This window comes from Lemur catta, chromosome 6, assembly GCF_020740605.2.
Source record: "Lemur catta isolate mLemCat1 chromosome 6, mLemCat1.pri, whole genome shotgun sequence".
NCBI lineage: Eukaryota > Metazoa > Chordata > Mammalia > Primates > Lemuridae > Lemur > Lemur catta.
The window spans coordinates 20034640-20056163 of NC_059133.1; the positions used below are offsets into that span (position 1 = coordinate 20034640).

The window sequence follows — 21524 nt, forward strand, 5'->3', positions numbered from 1 at the left end:
GTATTTAAAACAAATTTAATGTGAAGATAAATATAAAGTTTACATTGGAAAGGAACTATTAACAAATTAATTGGAATTAGTTTTAAAAGAATTTGAAATGATACCGAAGTTGCATAAATTCTTAGGAAAGTGCTTTATTCAGTGTAACTTCTATAAACTTATTTTTTCAGGTCTCTACAGCAGAACAATGTCGTTCTTCCCCCAAAAGTATGATTTCCTGCAATAAAAAATCTCTGTATCTGCCACAAGAAATGTCAGCTGTCTATATAGAATTCACAGAATATTACTATCCAGATGGAAAGGATTTTCCAAGTAAGAGTGTTTCCTATTTTGTTATTATTTGTCCATTTTTGGGAAGGGTTGTTTTTTCCTGCTGAGTTTTTGAATTTTATAAATGTGAAAAAAGAAAATTCCATTGTTCTTTATTCTTATAATCCTTGCATGTAGTACATAACTTTAGTCTAACAATTTTATGTATTGTTATCGTTTGTTCATCTGTCCTTTTCCCTCCCCAGCTTGTGGCATCCTTGCTGGCAGGAATCGTATTTATGATTCATTTTATCCCTGAGATTCAACTCATTTTTGTGTTTAGTTGCCGTTTGTTAAATAAAAGAATGAATGAAAGTTAGGTTATTTGTAGAGCAAGGTCACTTTTCCCCCCTTTAGTAAAGCTCTATTTATATTTTAGCTATAAAACACAGTTCATTTGGGGGGGGGCATAATTTAGTCCATAACAATAATTATGGTATCGTTAGTCCTGTTATGAATGTGATTCTTTTACTATATGATTTACATCCTGCCCCTTTCCTTTAATGATATGAGCATACTTGAGGTTTCTACAAGCTCATTTTAAATATTTTTAATAGCTATGTAGTAATCTATTTCATAAATAGAACCTGGTTGGAAACTGCATCTAGAGCTTTCTATTGCTTAGTGTTCTGTGTTCCTTTATCAGTCCCAGATCTGCTTTCTCTGCTCTAGCTTAGGGCACCATTTGCTCTCCAGTTTTCTCTGCGGCCACCATCATCATTCAATCCACACATTGAGATTCTCTTCCCTTTCCTTCCAGAGTGTTATGCGATCTCCTCAGCACCCCACTTCCTTTCTATTCCCAAAGAAAAGCTCCTCCGTATCACAATTGCATGTTTCTGATAGACTTCACAATTGCATGTTTCTGATAGACTTGAATTATAATTTTTGTGTTTTCTTATCTGCCTTATGTAATTAACTATGAATTTAAGGAAAGGGACCATTCCCTATTTTTTTTTTATTCTTTGTGCTTAGTATAAGTACACAGACTTGTGTAGTTGACATTCAGTGATGCTTTGCTAAAGGAAAGTGAATGAATAAATGAATAACATAAGCAAAAAACCATATTCAGAACATTGCTACCGTGTTATTTCTCTACTGATATTCCACACCTTAGATTTATTTTTCTTAAGTTAATTTAATCTAAAAGTTCCAGATATGCATATTTTTGGCCTTGTTAGAAGTAAATGTGTCTGAATTTTTAGAATAAGAGATCTTCACCAAGATGTGAAAAGTAAATGGCTTTTATGATAGAAATATGTGTGGATTTCAGGAAGTGATGTACTAATTATAAATATTAATTTACTTTGTGAGAACTATGAAAAAGAGTGTATTTATCATATTATTCAAGAGATACTTGAGTTTTTACTTTTCACCAAGCATTATTCTAAGGTCTTGGTTAAAGTGGGGAATAAAACTGTGTATGGTTCCTCCTCTCAAGGATCTACCTGGCTTATCACTTTCATAAGGAATTGGTCATTTACACTTAGCTCTTTCATTTGAAAGGATTTAGATTAAGATCCAGGTAGTAAAGTCCTATAGAAATATGTGATTGATGACCATTTTGATGTGATAGTTCATCAGGAAGGTGATGTTTTTAGAAGTTTTCTTCTTGGTGAATGTAATCTTAGGAAAAGAAATCCAAATAGTACTTCCTATTTATGCAGTTAGTTTTAGATTAATTTATATATTTAAAATATTCATATATATATTTTGAAATATTTATAAAAATATTTATATATTTTCCAGTTAGTAAAGCATTGAAAAATGTTTTTGTCTATCTAAATGTGTTTGCTGTCATTTACATGTATCACTTTAATTTTGTAAATAAAATCTCAAAATTTTTTTCTTAAGAAAGAATAAAACTTTTAAAAAATGTTTTTTCTGTTCTCAGGGAAGATTTAGAGCTATCTATTTAATTAAAAATTAAAAAAAATTTTTTTCTCTGCAGTTCCATCTCCCAACTTATATAGCCAGCTGAATGCACTGCAGTTTACTGTGGATGAAAGAAGCATTCTATGGTTAAATCAATTTCTATTGGATTTAAAACAGAGTCTTAATCAATTCATGGCTGTGTACAAGTTGAATGAGAATTCAAAATCTGATGAGCATGTTGATATTCGGGTTGACGGCTTAATGCTAAAGGTACCATACAAACAAGTGGCTGTGACGACAAAACCATTTTTATGGAGGAAGTAAAGTTGACAGCATTATAATCTCTAGGATTTAAGATGGGTATTCAAACATAAATCAACTTCATTGTAATCTTAATTTTAGTTTTGAAATGTCACGCTTAATTTTGATTCTCAATTGTAGAAGGTTTAAGAGTTAAGGTTTGTGTATTTCTTAGAGCTTTTTCCCCTTCTTTCTCTAATTTCCTTTTATTTTTTATTTTTTTCACGATTTATCCATTTGGAGGTGAGCTGTAGAAGTAAAATTTAAATCAGTAATTTTTTTCTACTTGCCAGAGCCAATAAAGTTTTTTCTAAGAAGGATAAATTATACAATGAAATTTTAAAATTATGTCTGAGTTTTATTTGTTCACATTTATTGTTATTAATATTCAAAGATAATAGAAATTTGCTTTTTATTATAGCCAAGTAGTTGATAATCTGAACTCTCTATATATTTAAACTTTAAAGAAAGGGATTTTTAAAAAACACCTTGTATACATACTTTAGTAAATTTAGAGAATAAAACTTGGGCATGGGTAAAAATTTCAGTTTATAGGTCTATTGCTGGTAGACTGTTTATATACCTGATTTCCTTCTTTCTAAAATGAGGTTAATAACATTCAACAGTTGCCTTGCAGAAATATTTTAAAGATCTTCTCAATGATCTTATAAAATTTAAATTTATAAGGATGTACTTTATAACATTTACAATTATTGTTTAAGATACATTTATACAATGATCTTTACATTTTCTGAGTGTGGGTAGTATTAAAACCAGTCACTTGAGGCTCATTGATATGAGTATTTTGGGGACTGAGTTTAATTATCCCTTGAAAATTATTTTAGTAAATAGCTTGACCTATACGCTTAAGTTTATTTTCATAATAGCTTTCCTCCACAAAAGTGATTCTGGCAACATCTTTCTAGTAATTCCATTGACTCATCCACTTCATCTTCCAAAACACTTGGATTTAAAATATCCTAACAGAAAATTCCTTTTCCATGCTCAGTACTTCCTTCTATATACTCAGGGCATAGGAAAAATGTAGTAGTAATGATTTAATTCAATTTTGTTCTTTAGTGATGTATTGTGTGCTATATATATATGTATATAAATGAAATATATATTATTCATATTTTCTTTATAAAAAAGATTGTTTCTTCTTAGTAGTCAATCATTTAAGTCTCCTTTAGTGAATTTAATAAAAAGATTTGAGGGAAAGAGTGTTTTATGTCTGGATAAGAAAGTAGTATTTTGGAGGGACATGTCACGAAAAAGAATTACTGAGTTAAGTCATGTTCATGATTATTTAATTGCTGAGATGTGTGCATTTGCAATTTGGACTAGATTAATTTTTTTTCTCTTCTAGCTTGTTATTCCCTCTGAAATGAAATCGGAGTGTCATCAAGATCAGCCACGTGCAATTTCTATTCAGAGTTCTGAAATGATTGCCACAAATACAAGGCATTGTCCAAACTGTCGACATTCTGATCTAGAAGCTTTGTTTCAAAATTTCAAAGATTGTGATTTTTTTAGTAAAACGTATACGAGCTTCCCCAAATCTTGTGACAATTTTAATCTTCTACATCCAATCTTCCAGAGACATGCTCATGAACAAGATACAAAAATGCATGAAGTTTATAAAGGAAATATTATTCCCAAATTGAATAAACATACTCTTAAAACTTCTGCTGCCATGGATGTGTGGGCTGTTTACTTTTCTCAATTTTGGATAGATTATGAAGGGATGAAAAGTGGAAAAGGACGACCAATAAGCTTTGTAGACTCTTTCCCTCTTTCTGTCTGGATTTGTCAACCAACAAGATATACAGAGTCACAAAAAGAGCTGCAGACTTGTGATCAAGTATCTCTAAATACATCACAAAGTGAATCTAGTGATTTAGCTGGCCGGTTGAAGCGGAAAAAGCTCTTGAAGGAGTATTATAGTACAGAGTCTGAACCCTTCACAAATGGTAGTCAGAAACCTTCTTCATCAGATACATTTTTAAGATTTTCCTCTTCATCATCAGAAGCAGATATTCATGTCCTCGTTCACGTTCATAAACATGTCAGTTTGCAAATCAATCACTACCAGTATCTGCTCCTACTTTTCCTCCATGATTCACTTATTTTGCTTTTAGAGAACTTAAGGAAAGATGTAGAAGCTGTAACTGGCAATCCTGCTAATCAAACATCTGTTTGCATTGGATTTTTACTTAGAAGTGCAGAACTGGCTCTTTTGCTACATCCAGTGGATCAGGCCAACAGGATCAAGTCTCCTGTTTCTGAAAGTGTGAGTCCAGTGGTTCCTGATTATTTGCCTACTGAAAATGGAGAAGTTTTATCTTCAAAAAGGAAACAAGTTAGTGGTATAAATAGAATTAGAAGTGTAACTGTTAATCACATGTCAGACAACAGATCTATGAGTGTTGACCTTAGCCATGTCCCTTTAAAGGATCCTTTGCTTTTCAAATCAGCTAGTGATACAAATCTGCAAACAGGCATTTCTTTTCTGGACTGTTTATCAGACAAACATTTAGGGAAAATAAGTGAAGATGAAAGTAGTGGTCTTGTTTACAAAAGTGGCTCAGGAGAAACTGGATCAGAAATAAGTGACAAGAAGGATTCTTCTTACAGAGATTCAAACAGTATCTTAAATAACAGAGAAGATTCAAATATATTGTCATTTGATAATGATGGTAATCAAAACATATTTTCAAATAGTTTAACTAGTAAAGGAAATGAAACCATAGAGTCAATCTTTAAAGCTGAAGATTTGCTTCCAGAAGCAGCTTCAGCCTCTGAGAACCTGGAAATCAGTAAAGAAGAGACACCCACAGTTATGACACTTAAGTCCCAGTCATCTTTAAGGTAACAACATATTTTTGGAATTTTGGGGATTTTTTTGGGGGGGAGGGGCGTGGTTTGCTAAGTGTGAACATTAGTATATTTTGTTTTGGGGCAGAAAACCTCATGACAAGAGATGGCATTCTTAGAGTTAATACATGGAAGAATAGATTTTTTAAAAATATGAGAATGCTTTGAGCCTATATATTTAAATATAATATAATATGAAAACTTGTATATGCTATATACATATTTTAATTTTGTTAGAAGTACTTTGTGGATAAAATTGTTTTCTATACATGTAGTAATTTTCTAATAATTTTGTTTGTTAACAGTGGAAAGCCTAAAGAACGATGCCCACCCAACTTGGCTCCACTCTGTGTTTCTTACAAGAACATGAAAAGAAGCTCCTCTCAAATGTCATTGGATACCATTTCACTTGACAGCATGGTATTGGAAGAAATGTTGTTAGAAAGTGATGGAAGTGATAGCCATATATTTTTGGAAAAAGGTAAAAGAAAGTTTTAAGAATTCATGTTAGACACACAGATCTTACAAGAAAGTGCTGTTTAACTTTTTAAGTTATATTCAATAATCATTGATTACATCCAACAAAGACTGACTCACACACACACACACACACACACACACACACAACAAGAGTACCTAACTTTCTAATGGTTGTTTCATGGTTTCTTTTAACCAGATACTCCTTCTTCCTCTTTATGGCCTACATCTAGCAATTATTTGTATGCGGTCATTTAGACCATAAAGCAGCCAACATTAATGCTACTAGCCTCTTTTACAGAGACTCCTATATCTGGAAATTTGATTAGGTGGGCTTAATTTGCATGGTGAATTCAATTATATGGTCCTATGACTAAAATTTTTCCAGACTGGAGCTACAGATTTACAAAACCAGGATTCTTTCACATATATGAAGATGTATTAGGGAACTACATGATTCCCTCATTTCATTCAGAGGCAACCAATGCCCCAGGAAAGACCACTGGGAATGACTTAGAAGGTATTAGGTGCATACCCCTCAGTAAGGCATTGGATACTTTGTGAACAGGAATAAAATCATGGGCCATAGTCAGATAGTAGTTGCCACAGACATAGAAACATAGGAGACCAGTGTCAAATACACATTACTTTCTATTTGAAGGGAAATAAGCCTGTTGATAAGTTGAAAACAGCTTAGTTTAGATAATTAGTAATATAATAATAAATATAGTAAGTATATAAGTAATAATATAATAAATATTGTTAATGTAATTGCTGTAATAGTAGCTACCATTTATTGCCAGGTGTTGTTTAGTCAATTTTTGTGCTGCTATGACAGAATACCAGGGATTATGTAATTTATGAAGAACAGAAAATTACTTTTCACAGTTTAGGAGGCTGGGAATTCTAAGTTCCAACCTTACCAGATTGCCTGTGTCCTCCTATGACAGAATGCAAAGGGGCAAAAGACACTACCTGCAGCCTCTTTTATAAGGGCCTTAATCCCCTTCACAAGGGAGGAGCCCTCATGGCATGGTTACCTCTTATAGGCCCCACTTCTTAATGCTGTCACTTTGGCCACTCATGAAATTTGGAGGGAACACATTCAAACCATTGCAGGTGCTTGAATAGTTTACTTATTTAATTTGAACAACAACCCTGTTATAACAGTTATATGTTACTAGTATATATAATATTATTGTAACAATGGCCAATATTTATTGAGCATTTACTATGTGTTGACACTGTTCTATGTGCTTTGTATATATATTAATGCATTTAATCCTCACAACAATTCCATCAATAATGTGCTGTTATCTTCAGAGAGAGGTTAAATAACAAACCCAAGGTAACATAGCTAGTAAGTGGTAGAGTTATCATTTGAACCCAGGCAGTCAGACTTTAAAAAGTCTGAGCTCTTCTGTCTGACATGAACACACCTTCTTAAAACAAATTCACACTGCACAAAAAAGTCAGAAAAAAGCTCTCTACTCAATCACAGTTAACTCTAAGTAGGTGGGAGATGCTAGTCAGTCCTACCTTACATGATGGATGACATTTAATAACAATAATAAGCATTTATTCAACAACCCTAGTCACTCTGCTGAGTGCTATAAAATACATTGATTTAATCCTCAAAACAACCATAAGTGGTAGTTAATTATGATTCTTGATCACTTTTATATAGATTTAGAAACTGAAGCTTAGAGAAATTAGGTATCTTGTCCAAAGTTATGCAACCAGGAAGTAATAGAGTCAGATTTGTCAGCTAGCCTAACTGAAGAGCCCAGGGTTTTAACCAACCAATATGTTATACCGGTTCCTTCGACTTAGTAAATGATTACTATATGTAAACAAAAATTCTCACTCTAAACCTGTTAAAGGTAATTCATAGCAATCTCCTTTCCAGCATATTGGTTAAATGTAAAAGAGTTACTGATATAGGTCATAAAAATCTACCCTAGGTTTTCAGATTGCTCTAATTGCCCCTTGCCCCCTTTATGGTGGATAATCCTGCCTTAACACAGAGTGTTGTCCTATGATCAAAATACTTCAAAAACAGTGTACCTCTGGCAAATATCCCTATTTAATCTCCAAGTATCAGTGATTTTCTTATTGTTATTTCTAATAATTAAATAATAAGTAAAAGTGACTACCACTCAAATATGGAAAACTTGGAAAATACAACTACAAGTTAGAAAATAAAATCACCCAAAAGTCTCACATCCTAGAGATATCAACTGTGATTTATTCTATGAATTTGTATAGGTACCATATATATAGGTATTTGTCATCGTATTGCATATATGGTTTATAACCTGCTTTTTATTACCTGTATGTATTTCCTAATATTATTTAATCTTCTTTGGAAATATTTTTAAGCCTATATAAAGTTGCCATAAGCATGTACCATGACGTTTTGATCATTTCCCTTATGTTAGATGTTTAGATTGTTTATAATTTTTAGTTATAAAAATGGTATAGTTAATATCATCATTCATAAATTTTTTCAGCATTTCTCATTACTATCTTAGAATAAATTCAAACAGTAGCCATTTTTAGGGACTTGAAAAATGTTGATGTTGTTTGTAACATTTAAACATTTAACATTTAATATATATTCCTGTTCTCTTGAACTCTTTGTTATTCATTTTATGTCAGAGGAATTAATGTTCCTTGGGAGGAGGCTTTTGGTGTTTTGTTTTAATTTAAAAAATATATATATGAATACTCATTGTAAAAAAATCTGATAATATGGAAATGTCTAAAGTAAGAATTGAAGCTATCACTTTAATATTACCCTTACTCTGCCTTTGGTATCATTCTCCACTACAGAAGTAACTACCATCAACTTTTGGTATATATACCTCCAGGACTTTAAGTAATTTTATATGTGTATATGTGTGTGTCATGCACATCTATATGTATACAGATATGCTAATGTATGCATGCATGTATGTGTATTTTTAAATACATACATATATATATTCATGAATACTCATACATGAAGACATAACTGGGCTACTGGGCAACTACTGGCTTCTGACTAGTGTCGCCACATCTATTCTTATCCATTTGCAGTTCATTTTTATTCCATAGACAAAATACGCGCTAAAAAACACAAATTTGATAATGTCATTTCCAGTTTAATTTTTTTATTCATTTTTATGGTATTTTTAAAAAGTATTGATCTGTGATGAACAGAAAATTTTTAACAGTTTGTCTTTTGCCACAGATAGTTTGAGAAAAATTGAAGTACAGCACACTGAGAAATGAAGGCAGCTAGATAAGGATGGAGAATATCACATTAATAATAGTGGTATTAACTTTGTGTGAAAGATTATTAGGAGTTTCTATAGGATATTGAAAAGAGAAATGAAGTGGTCAGACTGGGACTATTCAGTGTGGATAGATGAGAAGAGGGCGAAGCTGACCAGGAACCTGTTGGTTAAACCAGTACTGCAGCTACATTGTGGAGAAAACAGGCTGTGTTCAGTAGCAGAAGATTTTTTATACTACGCTTAGGGCTTTAGTATAGCTGACATTTTATTGTGGAAAATTATTTCTTCTTATTTGTTCACTAATCACAATCTAATTTTTCTTTTTGTCTTTTAAACAAGGCTGTGCTTGAGAAAGAGTTGAAGGAATAGTTCATTTTGGTTAAACACACACTGTTAGGTCACGTGTAAAACTGATTTTTAATTTATTATTTTACTTTTGTGCTAATTCAGGAAATAAAAAGAGCTCAACTGCAAATTACCAGAGCCCAGCTGAGAGTGTGAATGCTAGTGCAAGCCTACAGAATTATGGTGAAACTTCTCCAGATGCCATCAGTACAAATTCAGAGGGTGCTCAAGAAAATCATGATGACCTGGTAATCATTTCAGAAAGATTCTATGAAGAGAAATGCCATCAACTTTATTTCATGTTTAATATATACACTTTTAGGACATTAACATATAAAATGAATACTTAGGTGGTAGGTGATTCACTTTGCTCCTTCTATTCTTGAAAGTGCTTAATGAATTGTTTTTCTCTACATTTTACTTTCTAAATGTGTTTTATTCACATTCTGTCTTTTTTCTGTCTTGCCTTTTATTTTTTGACCTATTTTTAAATTTTATTTATTTATTTATTTTTTTGAGACCGAGTCTCGCTCTGTCGCCCTGGGTAGATTACAGTGGCATCATCATAGCTCACTGCACCCTCAAACTCCTGGACACAACCGATCCTCTTGCTCAGCCTCTTGAGTAGCTGGGACTACAGGTGTGCTGCACCATACCTTGCTAATCTTTCTATTTTTAGGAGAGACAGAGTCTCACCCTTGCTCAGGCTGGTCTCAGACTCCTGAGTTCAAGCAGTCCTCCTGCCTCTGCCTCCCAGAGTGCTAGGACTACAGGCATGAGCCACTGAGCCCAGCCTGACCTGTATTTTTGTCCCTTTTAAATACACGTTGAAAAAGTTTGATTGCAAGGAAGATTGTTAGTCCTTATATTGAGGGGCCTTCTACAAAGGAAATATGTTACTTGTTTCTTTTATGCCCTCCTGATGCAGTGAAATATTCTTTTTTTTGTTGTTGTGGTTGTTTTTAAGAGAAAGGGTCTCACTCTGTTGTCCAGGCTGAAGTGCAGTGGTGTGATCATAGCCTACAGCAGCCTCAAACTCCTGGGTTCAAGCCAGCCTCCTGCCTCAACTCCACCAAGTAGTTGGGACTACATGCATATACCGCCACGCCCAGCCAATTTTCGTATTTTTTATAGAGCCAGATCTCAGTATGTTGCCTAGGCTGGTCTCGAACTCCTGGGCTTAAGCAATCCTCCTGCTTCATCCTCCCAAAGTGCTGGGATTGCAGGCATGAGCCACCATGCCCAGCCCTCAAATATTCTTAAGAAAGACTTAAAAAATATATTGTGTCCAGCTTTTAGTGAAAATCATTTTACATAAAAATGTCATAATCTTTGTGACCTAAAATATTTTTTCATGACTAAATGGAAAAGAAAAGAAACTGAAGATTGTCACTATAATGTAACAACCATTTTCTGTAAGTCACAAGTATATTTTTGTTTTGGTAGAACATAATTATATTTTTTAGAGGTTAATGATAATTTCCTGTGTTTCTTCAATTTTGTTGTCAACTACTTGCTATACTAATATTATTTCTGCAATCATTGATAGATGTCAGTTGTGGTATTTAAAATTACTGGTGTTAATGGGGAAATCGACATCCGAGGGGAAGACACAGAAATCTGTCTTCAAGTGAATCAGGTGACACCAGACCAGTTAGGCAACATCAGTCTTCGGCATTACCTCTGTAATCGTCCAATTGGTAAGTTATATTTTTTTAGATTTTCAAACAAAATACATTAATATGCATTAAACTTGTTTTTATATGACTCATCAGCAGTCCTATCTTTGGTATAATTGAATTCAAGGAAAATTGCATTAATAATAATAATAATAATAATAATGGAAGAAATTTGTTCCTTTAGATCACTTTAATTCCGTAACATGTTCTGATTAAATTGGCAAGCTCTTTTTTTTTTCTCATCTTTACATTCTTTGAGATAATGAGTCTGAAAAAATTGAGCTCTTGTCTATATGTAAAGAGTGATAAAGTAATCTTAAAAGTTCAAATTTTGTTCCTCTCTGGGATAAATATCAGTTTCTTTATTCCATTATCTTTCTTTTAAGCAAAGTATTTGGTATTTGGCATCTGAAAAAAATATGTACGCTGTCCTTGCAGTTCTTCATTCTGAGATCAATACATATGCTAAGCAACAAAACGTGTAGTGCGTAAAGAGGAAAACATTAAACCATCCCTGTTCAAAGTTTATGTAGAGTTATCACTTGTGGTTTTCAGTCATTGGAAGAAATTATCAGAATCATACTAAGAATTTGAAATGACAGTGTTCATTTAAAAAAGTCTTTTAAAAAGTCACTGAGCTGTAATACGTTGAAATAAACGCAGTCTTGCATGATGCCAAATAAATATGCTATCACCTCAGACCCTGGGATTTGCAGAAACATGAGCCATTTGTCTATAAGCCAACATAGTAGAAAAAAATCAGCTCCTGGTGATTTTCTGTGTTAGGACTTGTGGTTTACAGTGTATTTGCTTTAAAAAATTCAAGAATTTTTTATTAGCTTGTTTAAATCCTAGTAGCATGCAAGATGGAAGAGCTAAGTGTACATTTGGAAAAGTTTCATAGTGAACAAAAAATAACAAAATACGATTTGAAATAAAATGTCAAAATCTAGACCTTATAGTATACCCAACCCAAACACTTTTCAAATTGTACATTCTTAAATTATTTTGAGTTGCACAATGTTTAAACTATTCTTTATAGCTTACTTAATCCTATATCCTATTACTTTGTTTCATTTTGTTCCTAACTGAAGAAATTGTATTGGAATGCCTTGTTATATAATAAGTGCTAAACCTTATTTTCCCAACTGTCTCAGTTGATTTTTTGAAGATAAATAAGAGGAAAGAAAAGGAAAAGGAAAGGGGAAGGGGGTCTATAGGGAAATGAAAAGGAAAACCACAGCAATAAATAGTTTAGCTTGAACATTTTAAGCAATAACAACCATACTGACAAGATAGTGTTTGACTTACAGTTTGTATATACTGCTGTCACTCTGACACGAGCAGTTAGTACTGCAAAGTTGTTTTTGATTTTTTGGTTTGGTTGTTATTTTCTTCATTGTGTGGACCTTAGATTCATTTACTGGGAAGACATGGCATAATAGTTCCATGGCATAAGGGGCAGTAGGGAGGAGTGATTTTTTTTTTCTTTAAGAATTTTATTTCTTTTTGCCCAAGTGCCAGTTTTGGAAAGAGGGAGGAGTGATTTTGAATAATAAAGATTTTGCTTTATCTCTGCACCAAAATACTGATTTGTTTAAAATCCTCAGCTCCCTGGAGAGAGAGAGAGAGTATAAATACAGATGGTAGATATATAGACAGATAAAAGACAAGCTGGGCCAGTGGCACACTTGTAGTTCCAGCTACTCAGGAGGCTGAGGTGGGAGGATGGCTTGAGCCCAGGCTTTTTGGGCCAAAGTGCTCCATGCCCATCAGGTGTCCACAGTAAGTTCAGCATCCATATGGTGACCTCTCAGGAGTGGGGAACCATCAGTTTGCCTAAGGAGGGGTGAGCTGGCCCACATCAGAAATGGAGGAGGTCAAAACTCCCATGCTAATCAGCAATAGGATTATGGCTGTGAATATCCAGTGCCTGCCAGCCTGGGCAACATAGTGAGACCTGTCTCTTAAAAATTAGTAAATACTTAAAGGCAAAATAAATTCCCATTAACCAAGTTGTTTGTTGCTAATTTCTCTTCTTGTTAAATCAACAAGTTACTCTTATTGTGTTTCTTGATATAAGAAAGAACACTATCTAACCGTTAATGATTTATGACTGTTTAACCTTCTATTTTAAAAAATAAAAATATCTGAACTTTTAAATATTTAGAGAATTCTTTGGAATTATATTGGAACTCTTATTTATTTTAAATGTTAATAAGTAGTAATAACATTAATTAAATGTAATTCTGTACCTGAAATAAAAGTTTTAAAAACAGCTCTCTATGTTGAGTTGTGAATGGAGGCCTGTTGATACCCATACTAGGGGGAAATAAAATAAAATGTTATCATGAATTTAATTAGCAGGGTTCTTCTTCTGAGTACTATGGGATAAATAACTTTCATATCTCAGAAACAGAAACAGCTTTGCCTTTCCAGAACAGCTAGTTTGTTTTTAATCTTATTGACTTTGTGAATGTGAAACTGGTTGTATTTTTCTAATTTTTGCTAGGAAGCTAATTTTTAGTCTACCTTTGGCGCAGGAATTTAAATAATGTATTTTGGGCTATCAACCTTACCATATACCTTCTCCCTTTTTCTTCCATCCTTTTTTCCTTTTTTTACTCATTTTTTATTGGATTATACCATGTGCATATTGCCTCTCATTCATTTTGGAACTAGGTAGCATAAAAAAGCAAAATAGTCACCATGAGTGTCAGTTCACAAGTAATTTATTTCGGGGGTTCCACTACTTTTATTTTTAAATTATATATTCAATGGGAGCTTTATTGAAATTTTAAAATTTGTTTTTAAACTTGTATATTTGTATCTCTGCAAGCCATCTGTAATTATTTTTTGGAACAAGGCCAAGGCATAGATAAATAAAATTATATGTGTGTGTCTGTTTTTGTGTATATATACATATACATATATTTCCTTTATGATAATTTCAGTCTTCTAATAGAAGCATTTTAATGAGGCCTTCTTTATTTATTTTTTCATTATTTAAGGACTCAATTTAATGAGGAAGGTGTAAAACTTCAGGATTAAGGGAAATGGCTTAAGGGTCACTTTTATGCCATAACAGTCATCATTCAAACGTATAGATAGGTACACACTAAAACACACTCTAAGTAACTAAGATAGGTATATCAGAGTTATGACAGATTTTTTCCTATTGCCAAAAAATAGAAAATATAGGGAAGTCAACATTATTGTAGTAGAAAGTTATCTAAAAAAATTGAAATTAGAATGTGTATTTATATTGTATATGTACTATAGAATATTTAAACTAGGGGTAAATATTAAAACTATTTTGTCTATCATTGCTTCAATGTACAAAATGACAGTATCCTCTTAATGACAGTAGTGATATTTTTGAGTAGCTCTACAAAGTTATCATTTTCATATGCTCATTTTCCTTAGGTTCGGATCAGAAAGCTGTAATTCATTGCACATCTTCTCCTGAGATTTCTCTGAGGTTTGTAAGTGGGCCTGGTGCTGCAATACACTCGTTGCTTGCAGAAAAAAATGGATTCCTGCAATGCCATATAGAAAACTTCAGCACTGAGTTTCTTATATCTTCTCTTATGAATATTCAACATTTTCTGGAAGATGAAACTGTTGCAACAGTAATGCCAATGAAGATACAAGTTTCTAACACAAAAATAAATTTAAAAGTATGTTAATAAATACTTTTGTATCTTCATTTTATAAATGTACACTTTGCATATCTGGATTTTTATTCATACCTAAGAATATGCCTTCTTTATAATATATATTCTCTATATATAATATATATAAGCATTTATTAAAATGAATTTGTTGGTCTTTGGGTTGAATGATGTAGAGATCCTTCTTAGAAATTAGAAAATGTGGTCAGGAATAGTGGCTTACACCTAAAATTCCAGCTCTTTGGGGAGGCCGAGGTAGAAGGATCTGTTTAGGCCAAGAGTTCGAGACCAATCTGGGCAACACAACAAGCCGATGTCTATACAGAAAATTAAAAAAAAAAATAGCTGGATGTGGTGGCACATGCCCGTAGTCCTGGCAACTTGGGAGGCTGAGGTGGGAAGATCCCTTGAGCTCAGGAGTTTGAGGTTATAGTGAGCTGTGATCATCCCACTGCACTCCAGCCCAGGTGACAGAGTGAGACCGTGGCTTAAAAAAAAGAAAAACAAATTATAAAATGTCAAAATATAACAGGCAGTTTTCTCACTGTATCAACTAAAGCATATAAAGATATATTCTCACTCATTAAAAATATGACTGGCTAAAGTAGTCCTTATTAAAAATGATCATTTTAATTTTATCATTTACTTTAATAACCCTTGCCAATATTATCTCTCTTTCCTGTAGGATGACAGTCCTCGGAGTAGTACACTATCCCTTCAACCAGCTCCTGTAACTGTGCATGTTGATCATCTTGTGGTGGAGAGAAATGATGATGGTTCTTTTCATATCAGAGGTATATATGAAAAACAATTTAAATGAACACCTACTCAGATTTTAAAGTTAAATTATTTATACACTGATTATTTCTTTTCATTCATTTGTATATATGTATACATGCATGTATACATGCAGTAGTAGATGATTGAGGGACACTCTCAGTACATTTTAATAAAGTATCATTTATGTATGGATCTCTACCCTGGAAATAGTTGGCTGACTGTTCTAGAAATGTGTTTTGAATGACCATGATAGAGGCTTTTATGGTCTCACATGTCTCTTGATCTTACATTTGTCTCCTAATTGATTGCTTTCTTAGCTTTATGTCTCACTGTTCTTTTATATACATTCACCCAACGTTGTATATACATCAAAATGTCAGCTTCATAACTGATACAAACTTAGGTGGAAAGGATAGCTTAGGTGTGTGAGAAGATATAGTGCACCTTGGTGCATTGCTCTGTCTGCCAAATGCTTGGTGTGTTGCTCCATCTGCAAAACGCGTTAGCTCCCCAAACTATACGTCTGTAGACAAAGCAGAACACAGAGCACCCTGTTGCAGGCAAGATATATAGTATACACCAAAGCGAGAAGAGACCGAACCACACATACATAGTTCTTTTTTCTAACCTCATCAATCAGATAAGTCATACCTTCTTCCCTGGGAAGAAGTGAGAAAGGGGACCAAGAGAGTCCAGGAGAACTACTCTAGGGATGTTCCTTCTCAAAAACAAGGGGGAATCCTCCCAAAAAGGTGCTAAAATTAGAATGGGTCCCTGAGGCAATAGCATGAATAACCTAAGCATTGCTTTTTGAGATCCTCTCCTATGTTCTTCTTAGTAGCAGGCTTAGGCAGGGTTTGCATATAGACCAAAGTATTGAGGGTAGATTCTGCAGCTGCTAATCCCCAGGAAGAGAATGAGTCCCTACCCAGTTGACAAACTTGGTGTATTTCATCCTGTGGCACAACCCCTCCTCTTCTATAACCACTAGAAATTGACTATGGTAAATAGAAACAGCATCTATAGTCAAAAAGATGGGATTAACATACATACAGGAATTCTCAAACACTTGAAAAAAATGGTACCAGTCAGCATTCGTAATTGTAAGCAAGAAACAATCTCCACCTGATTGAGTAGAAAAGGAGCTTGGTAAAAGATTATTTGCATGGAATAGAATTGAGAATCCAGAATGGTTAGTTAAGCTTTGATGAGGCTGCCAAGACCATTCAATGGGGGAAAGGAGCCATTTCCACAAATGGTGATGGAACTGCTAAATATTCACATGAATGAAGCTGAACCCCTTCTTTATATAGGAATACCTCAGATAATAATATTATTGCAGGTTTGGTTCCAGACCACCATGATAAAGCAAATATCACATTAATTTTTTGGTTTCCCAGTGCATATGAAAGTTATGTTTATACTATACTGTAGTTTAAGTCCACAGTAGTATTATATCTAAAAAAACAATGTTTATACCTTAATGGAAAAATACATTATTACTAAAAAATGTTTACACTCATCTGAGTCTTCAGCAAGTCATAATCTTTTTGCTGGTGGGAGGGTCTTGCATCAGTGTTGATGGTTGCTGGCTGATCGGAGTGGTGGTTGGTGAAGGTTGGTGTGGCTGTGGCAATTTCTTAAAATAAGACAACAATGTTCAATTCATTTGTTTTTTTCTTTTGCTGCTTGTGTTTCAGATGTCCTAAGGACCTATTGACATATCTGAGGTCATGAAGATTTACCTTAATGGTTTTAGAGTTGTGTAGATTTAGTTTTTAGATAATTTAGTTCTTTAATTCAATTGTATACATTAGAGTTAGCTTTTATGTTTTGGGTGTGGGTAAAGACCATGGACACATGGGTTTATTTATGGATTCTCAATTTTATTTCATTTATATATTTGTCTGTCCTTATGACTGTACCACACTATTTTGATTACCAACTTGCTTTGGAATAAGTTTTGAAATTGGCACATGTAAATTCTTCAACTTAGTTCTTTTTTAAAGATTGTTTTGACTCTTCCGGGTCCCTTGCAATCCCACATGAGTTTTAGAATCAGCTTGACAATTTCTACAAAGAAGCCCGCTTGTATTCTGATAAGAATTACATTAAAACTGTAGATCAGTTTAAGGGCTGTTGCCATCTTAACAATATTAAGTCTTCCAATCCATGAACATGGGAATTTTTCTGTGTATTTAGATCATCTTTAATTTCTTACAACGTTTTGTAGTTTTCAGAGAATAAGTTTTGTACTTCTTTTGTTAAATTTCTTATTCTTTTTAATACTTCAAATGGAATTGTTTTCTTAATTTCACTTTTGAATTCTTCATTACAAGTGCCTAGAAATACAATTAACTTTTGTATGTTGATTTTGTATTCTGTAGCCTTGCTGAATTCATTTGTTACTTCTAGTAGTTGATTCCTTAATTGTTTCTATATACAAGGCAATCATCCATGAGTAGAGATAGTTTTACTTCTTCCTTTGCAATCCAGATGCCTTTTAGTTTTTTTCTTGCCCATTTGCTATGGCTAGAACCTCTAGGACAATGTTGAATAAAAGTGATGATAGCAGACAACCTTGTCTGGTTTCTGGTTTTGGCAGAGGTGAAAGGCATCCAGTGTTTCGCCATTAAGTATGATGTTAGCTGTGGGGTGTTTGTAGAGGATGCCCTGTATCAGACTGAGGAAGTTCACTTCAGTTCCTCATTTCCTGAGTGTTTTTTATCATCTAGTCAAGTGTTTTTTCTGTATCTATTGAGATGATCATGTGGCTTTCGGTTTTATTCTATTGATATGATGCTTTACAATAGTTGATTTTAGGATGTTAAATCAACTCATTCCTGAGGTAAATCCCACTTGGCTGTAGTATATAATTATTTTTATATATTGGAGGATTCTGTTTGCTAATATTTTCTTGAGGATTTTTATGTTTATACTCATTAGCATTTTGGTCTTAGTTTTCTTGTGATTTCTTTCTTTCTTTCTTCTATTTCTCTCTTTCTTCTCTTTCTTTCTCTCTTTCTCTCTTTCTTTCTCTTTCTCTCCTTTCTTTTCTTTCTTCCTTTCTTTCCTTTCTTTATACAGAGTCTTGCACTGTCACCCAGGCTAGAGTGCAGTGGCATCGTCATAGCTCACTGCAGCTTCCAACTCCCGAGCTCAAAAGATCTTCCTGCCTTGACCTCCCAAGTAGCTGGGATCACAGGCACGTACCACCACACCTGGCTAATTTTTCTGTTTTGCAGAGACGGAGGTTCTTGCTATATTGCTTAGGCTGATCTCAAACTCCTGGCCTCAAGCAATCCTCCCGCCTCAGCCTCCCAAATTGGTAGGATTGCAGGCGTGAGCCACCACATCTGGCCTTCTTGTGATTTTTTTTTTTTGTCTGGTTTTGGTATCAAATAATACTGACTTCATAGAAAAAGTATGGAAGTGTTCCTTCTCTTTTTTTTTTTGGAACAGTTTATAAAGATTTGATATTCTTTAAATGTTTGATAGAATTCACCAGCGAAGCTTTCTGGGCCTGCGCTTTTCTTTGTGAGTAGTTTTATGATCACAGATTCAGTCTCTTTACCAGCTGTAGGTCCATTCACACTGTCTTCTTGGATCTATTCGGGTAGTTGGTGTCTTCCTAAGAATTTACCTATTTCATTTAAGTTATCCAATTATTGGCATATAATTGGTCATAGTATTCATTATAATAATTTTTATTTCTGTAAGGTTGGTAGTAATGTTCCTTCTTTCAATTCTGATTCTTGCAATTTCTTTTTTCTTGGTCGATCTAACTAAAGGTATATCAATTTTGTTGATCTTTTCCGAGAATGAACTTTTGGTCTTATTGATTTTTCCATATTGTTTTTCTATCCCATAATCTACTGATATATATTCATTTTAAAATTAGTTTTTCATGATAGAACTTTTAAAGATTTATCAAATATCTGGAAATGTTATCTGAGCATTTTATTTATTTGATCAGATTCTCATATACTTAACACTGGAAATGATTTGAAAGAAAATGTCAAAAGTGATTCTGACTCAGTAGCACTGACCAGTGGACAGTATGATCTGAAGAAACAATGCAGTGTCACTCAAGCCACTCAGACAAGTCCAGAAGTTCCTTGGCCTTCTCAGTCAGTTAACTTTCCTGAATGCTCCTTTGACTTTACTAGGGAACAGGTAATGGAATACCTAATTCAGAGTTATTTTTTGCATTTAAAATAATTAAATATTAAGATGCTAATAATTAACACATTGTTTACTAATTTAAATAAAATGTATTGAATGCCTGTTATTGTGTCCAGGTGCTGTGCTAGATGCTGTGGTTATAGTGTTGAGCAAGATAAAGAAAACAAGTTTAATTTCTTCTGCTTTCCTGTAGTCCTATCAATATTTTTGTGATTTTTCCTCACATGTTATTTTCCATTTCTTTTAGCAATTAATATTCAAGTCTATATACTATATTATTTTACTTAACATTATTTAAGAAATATTTTTTCATATTGCTACATTTGTCCCATATTTATTTTTATGGCTGACTAATATGGATGTAGATGTGCTATCATTTCTGAGCCTTCCTGTTAATATTTGCTAACATTTGATTGCTTCTGATTTTTTGCCATTATAAATAAACAAAATATTCAGCAGAGTTTTAATTCTCTATGATAGAACCGCAGAATATGTTACTTTATCTGTTCAGCAAAGATTTATTGGTTGCCAACTGAGGTAGGGATATGGAATAGAACAGTGTACGATCCCTGTTCTACTGAAGAAGTCAATGCAGTGGGAAAGACAAGAGTGTGCAATCAGTGTTCGTACACACTGTGCCAGGTGCTATACTATGGATTGGGGCAAGTATAGGGAAGTATTTCAGTTGGTCTGTAAGGCAGGAATTCCTAAGCTGGGATTAAAGAAGTCTGAGAACTCTTTGAAATTAAATGCATGTGTATTAATGTATCTGTATAAATGCAAAAAGTCCTTAGTTTTGCTGTATCCTCATACTTAGGGTTTAGGGAATGGCTCTAAGAGAATAAAATACTTACTTGAACTAAGTCTTTTTGTGTGTGTGTGCACACTCAGGCTAGAGTGCAGTGGCATCACCATAGCTCACTGCAACCTCCAACTCCTGGGCTCAAGCAATTCTTTTGCCTCAGCCTCCCGAGTAGCTGGGACCTCAGGTGTGTGCCACCACGCCACCCTAAGTTTTCTGTTTTTTGTAGAGATGAGATCTTGCTGTGTTGTTCAGACTGATCTTGAACTCCTGGTCTCAAGTGATCCTCCTACTTTGGCCTCCCTAAGTTCTAGGATTACAGGCATGAGCCCCTGCACCTGGTCTAAGTCTTAAAGAGAGGAGGGGAGACTTATTGGCCATCTAGACGAAAATGTCTAATGGATATTCAGAATGTGAGCCTGGAGCTCAGGAGAAAGGTCTGTGCTAGATCAGGCTATCTATGGTAGTTGGAGCCGTGGGAGTAGATGAGATCATCCAAGAGAGTGACTCTAATGACAAGAGACGACGACCAACTATGGAATCTAACAAAATCAAAATTTAAGGGTTCTTAAAAAAAACAGAAGAAAAGATGAAAAGGGCATAGGTTGTGAGAGAGAAACATGAAACAGCTGTGGCATAAAAGCCAATAAAAGAGAGAAGTCTAGGAAGTAGAGGTAGATCAGCATTGTCTCTGTGGCCACAGAGAGTCCAGGGAAATTAATATGAAACAAAATCATTATTAGATTTGGAAATTAGGAGTTAGTATTTTGAATTGCTGGGTCAAAATATAGGATCGTTTTTACATGCTTGAAATACGTGTTTCCAAATAGCTTCTCAAAGTAATTTTCAGCTTAAGTGTACCCTCACCAGCGTTGGGTATTTTTGCTATTCTAAGTATCACGCCTTTGTATACTATATATAGTCTGTATTTTCTGAGAAT

General features: G+C 33.8%; 1 protein-coding gene across 4 annotated transcripts in view; it reads left to right on the forward strand.

Annotated features, from left to right (window-relative positions):
* The window catches only part of UHRF1BP1L (UHRF1 binding protein 1 like), a 75363-nt gene that overhangs the window by 52821 nt on the left and 1018 nt on the right, over positions 1-21524 (forward strand). For all 4 annotated transcript variants that reach the window (XM_045553156.1, XM_045553157.1, XM_045553158.1 and 1 more), the window contains 9 exons: positions 171-312; positions 2261-2454; positions 3854-5355; positions 5667-5842; positions 9570-9712; positions 11014-11164; positions 14570-14823; positions 15503-15611; positions 19574-19773. In XM_045553156.1, coding sequence (XP_045409112.1) covers positions 171-312; positions 2261-2454; positions 3854-5355; positions 5667-5842; positions 9570-9712; positions 11014-11164; positions 14570-14823; positions 15503-15611; positions 19574-19773 — 2871 coding nt within the window. The remainder of the gene's footprint in view (positions 1-170; positions 313-2260; positions 2455-3853; positions 5356-5666; positions 5843-9569; positions 9713-11013; positions 11165-14569; positions 14824-15502; positions 15612-19573; positions 19774-21524) is intronic.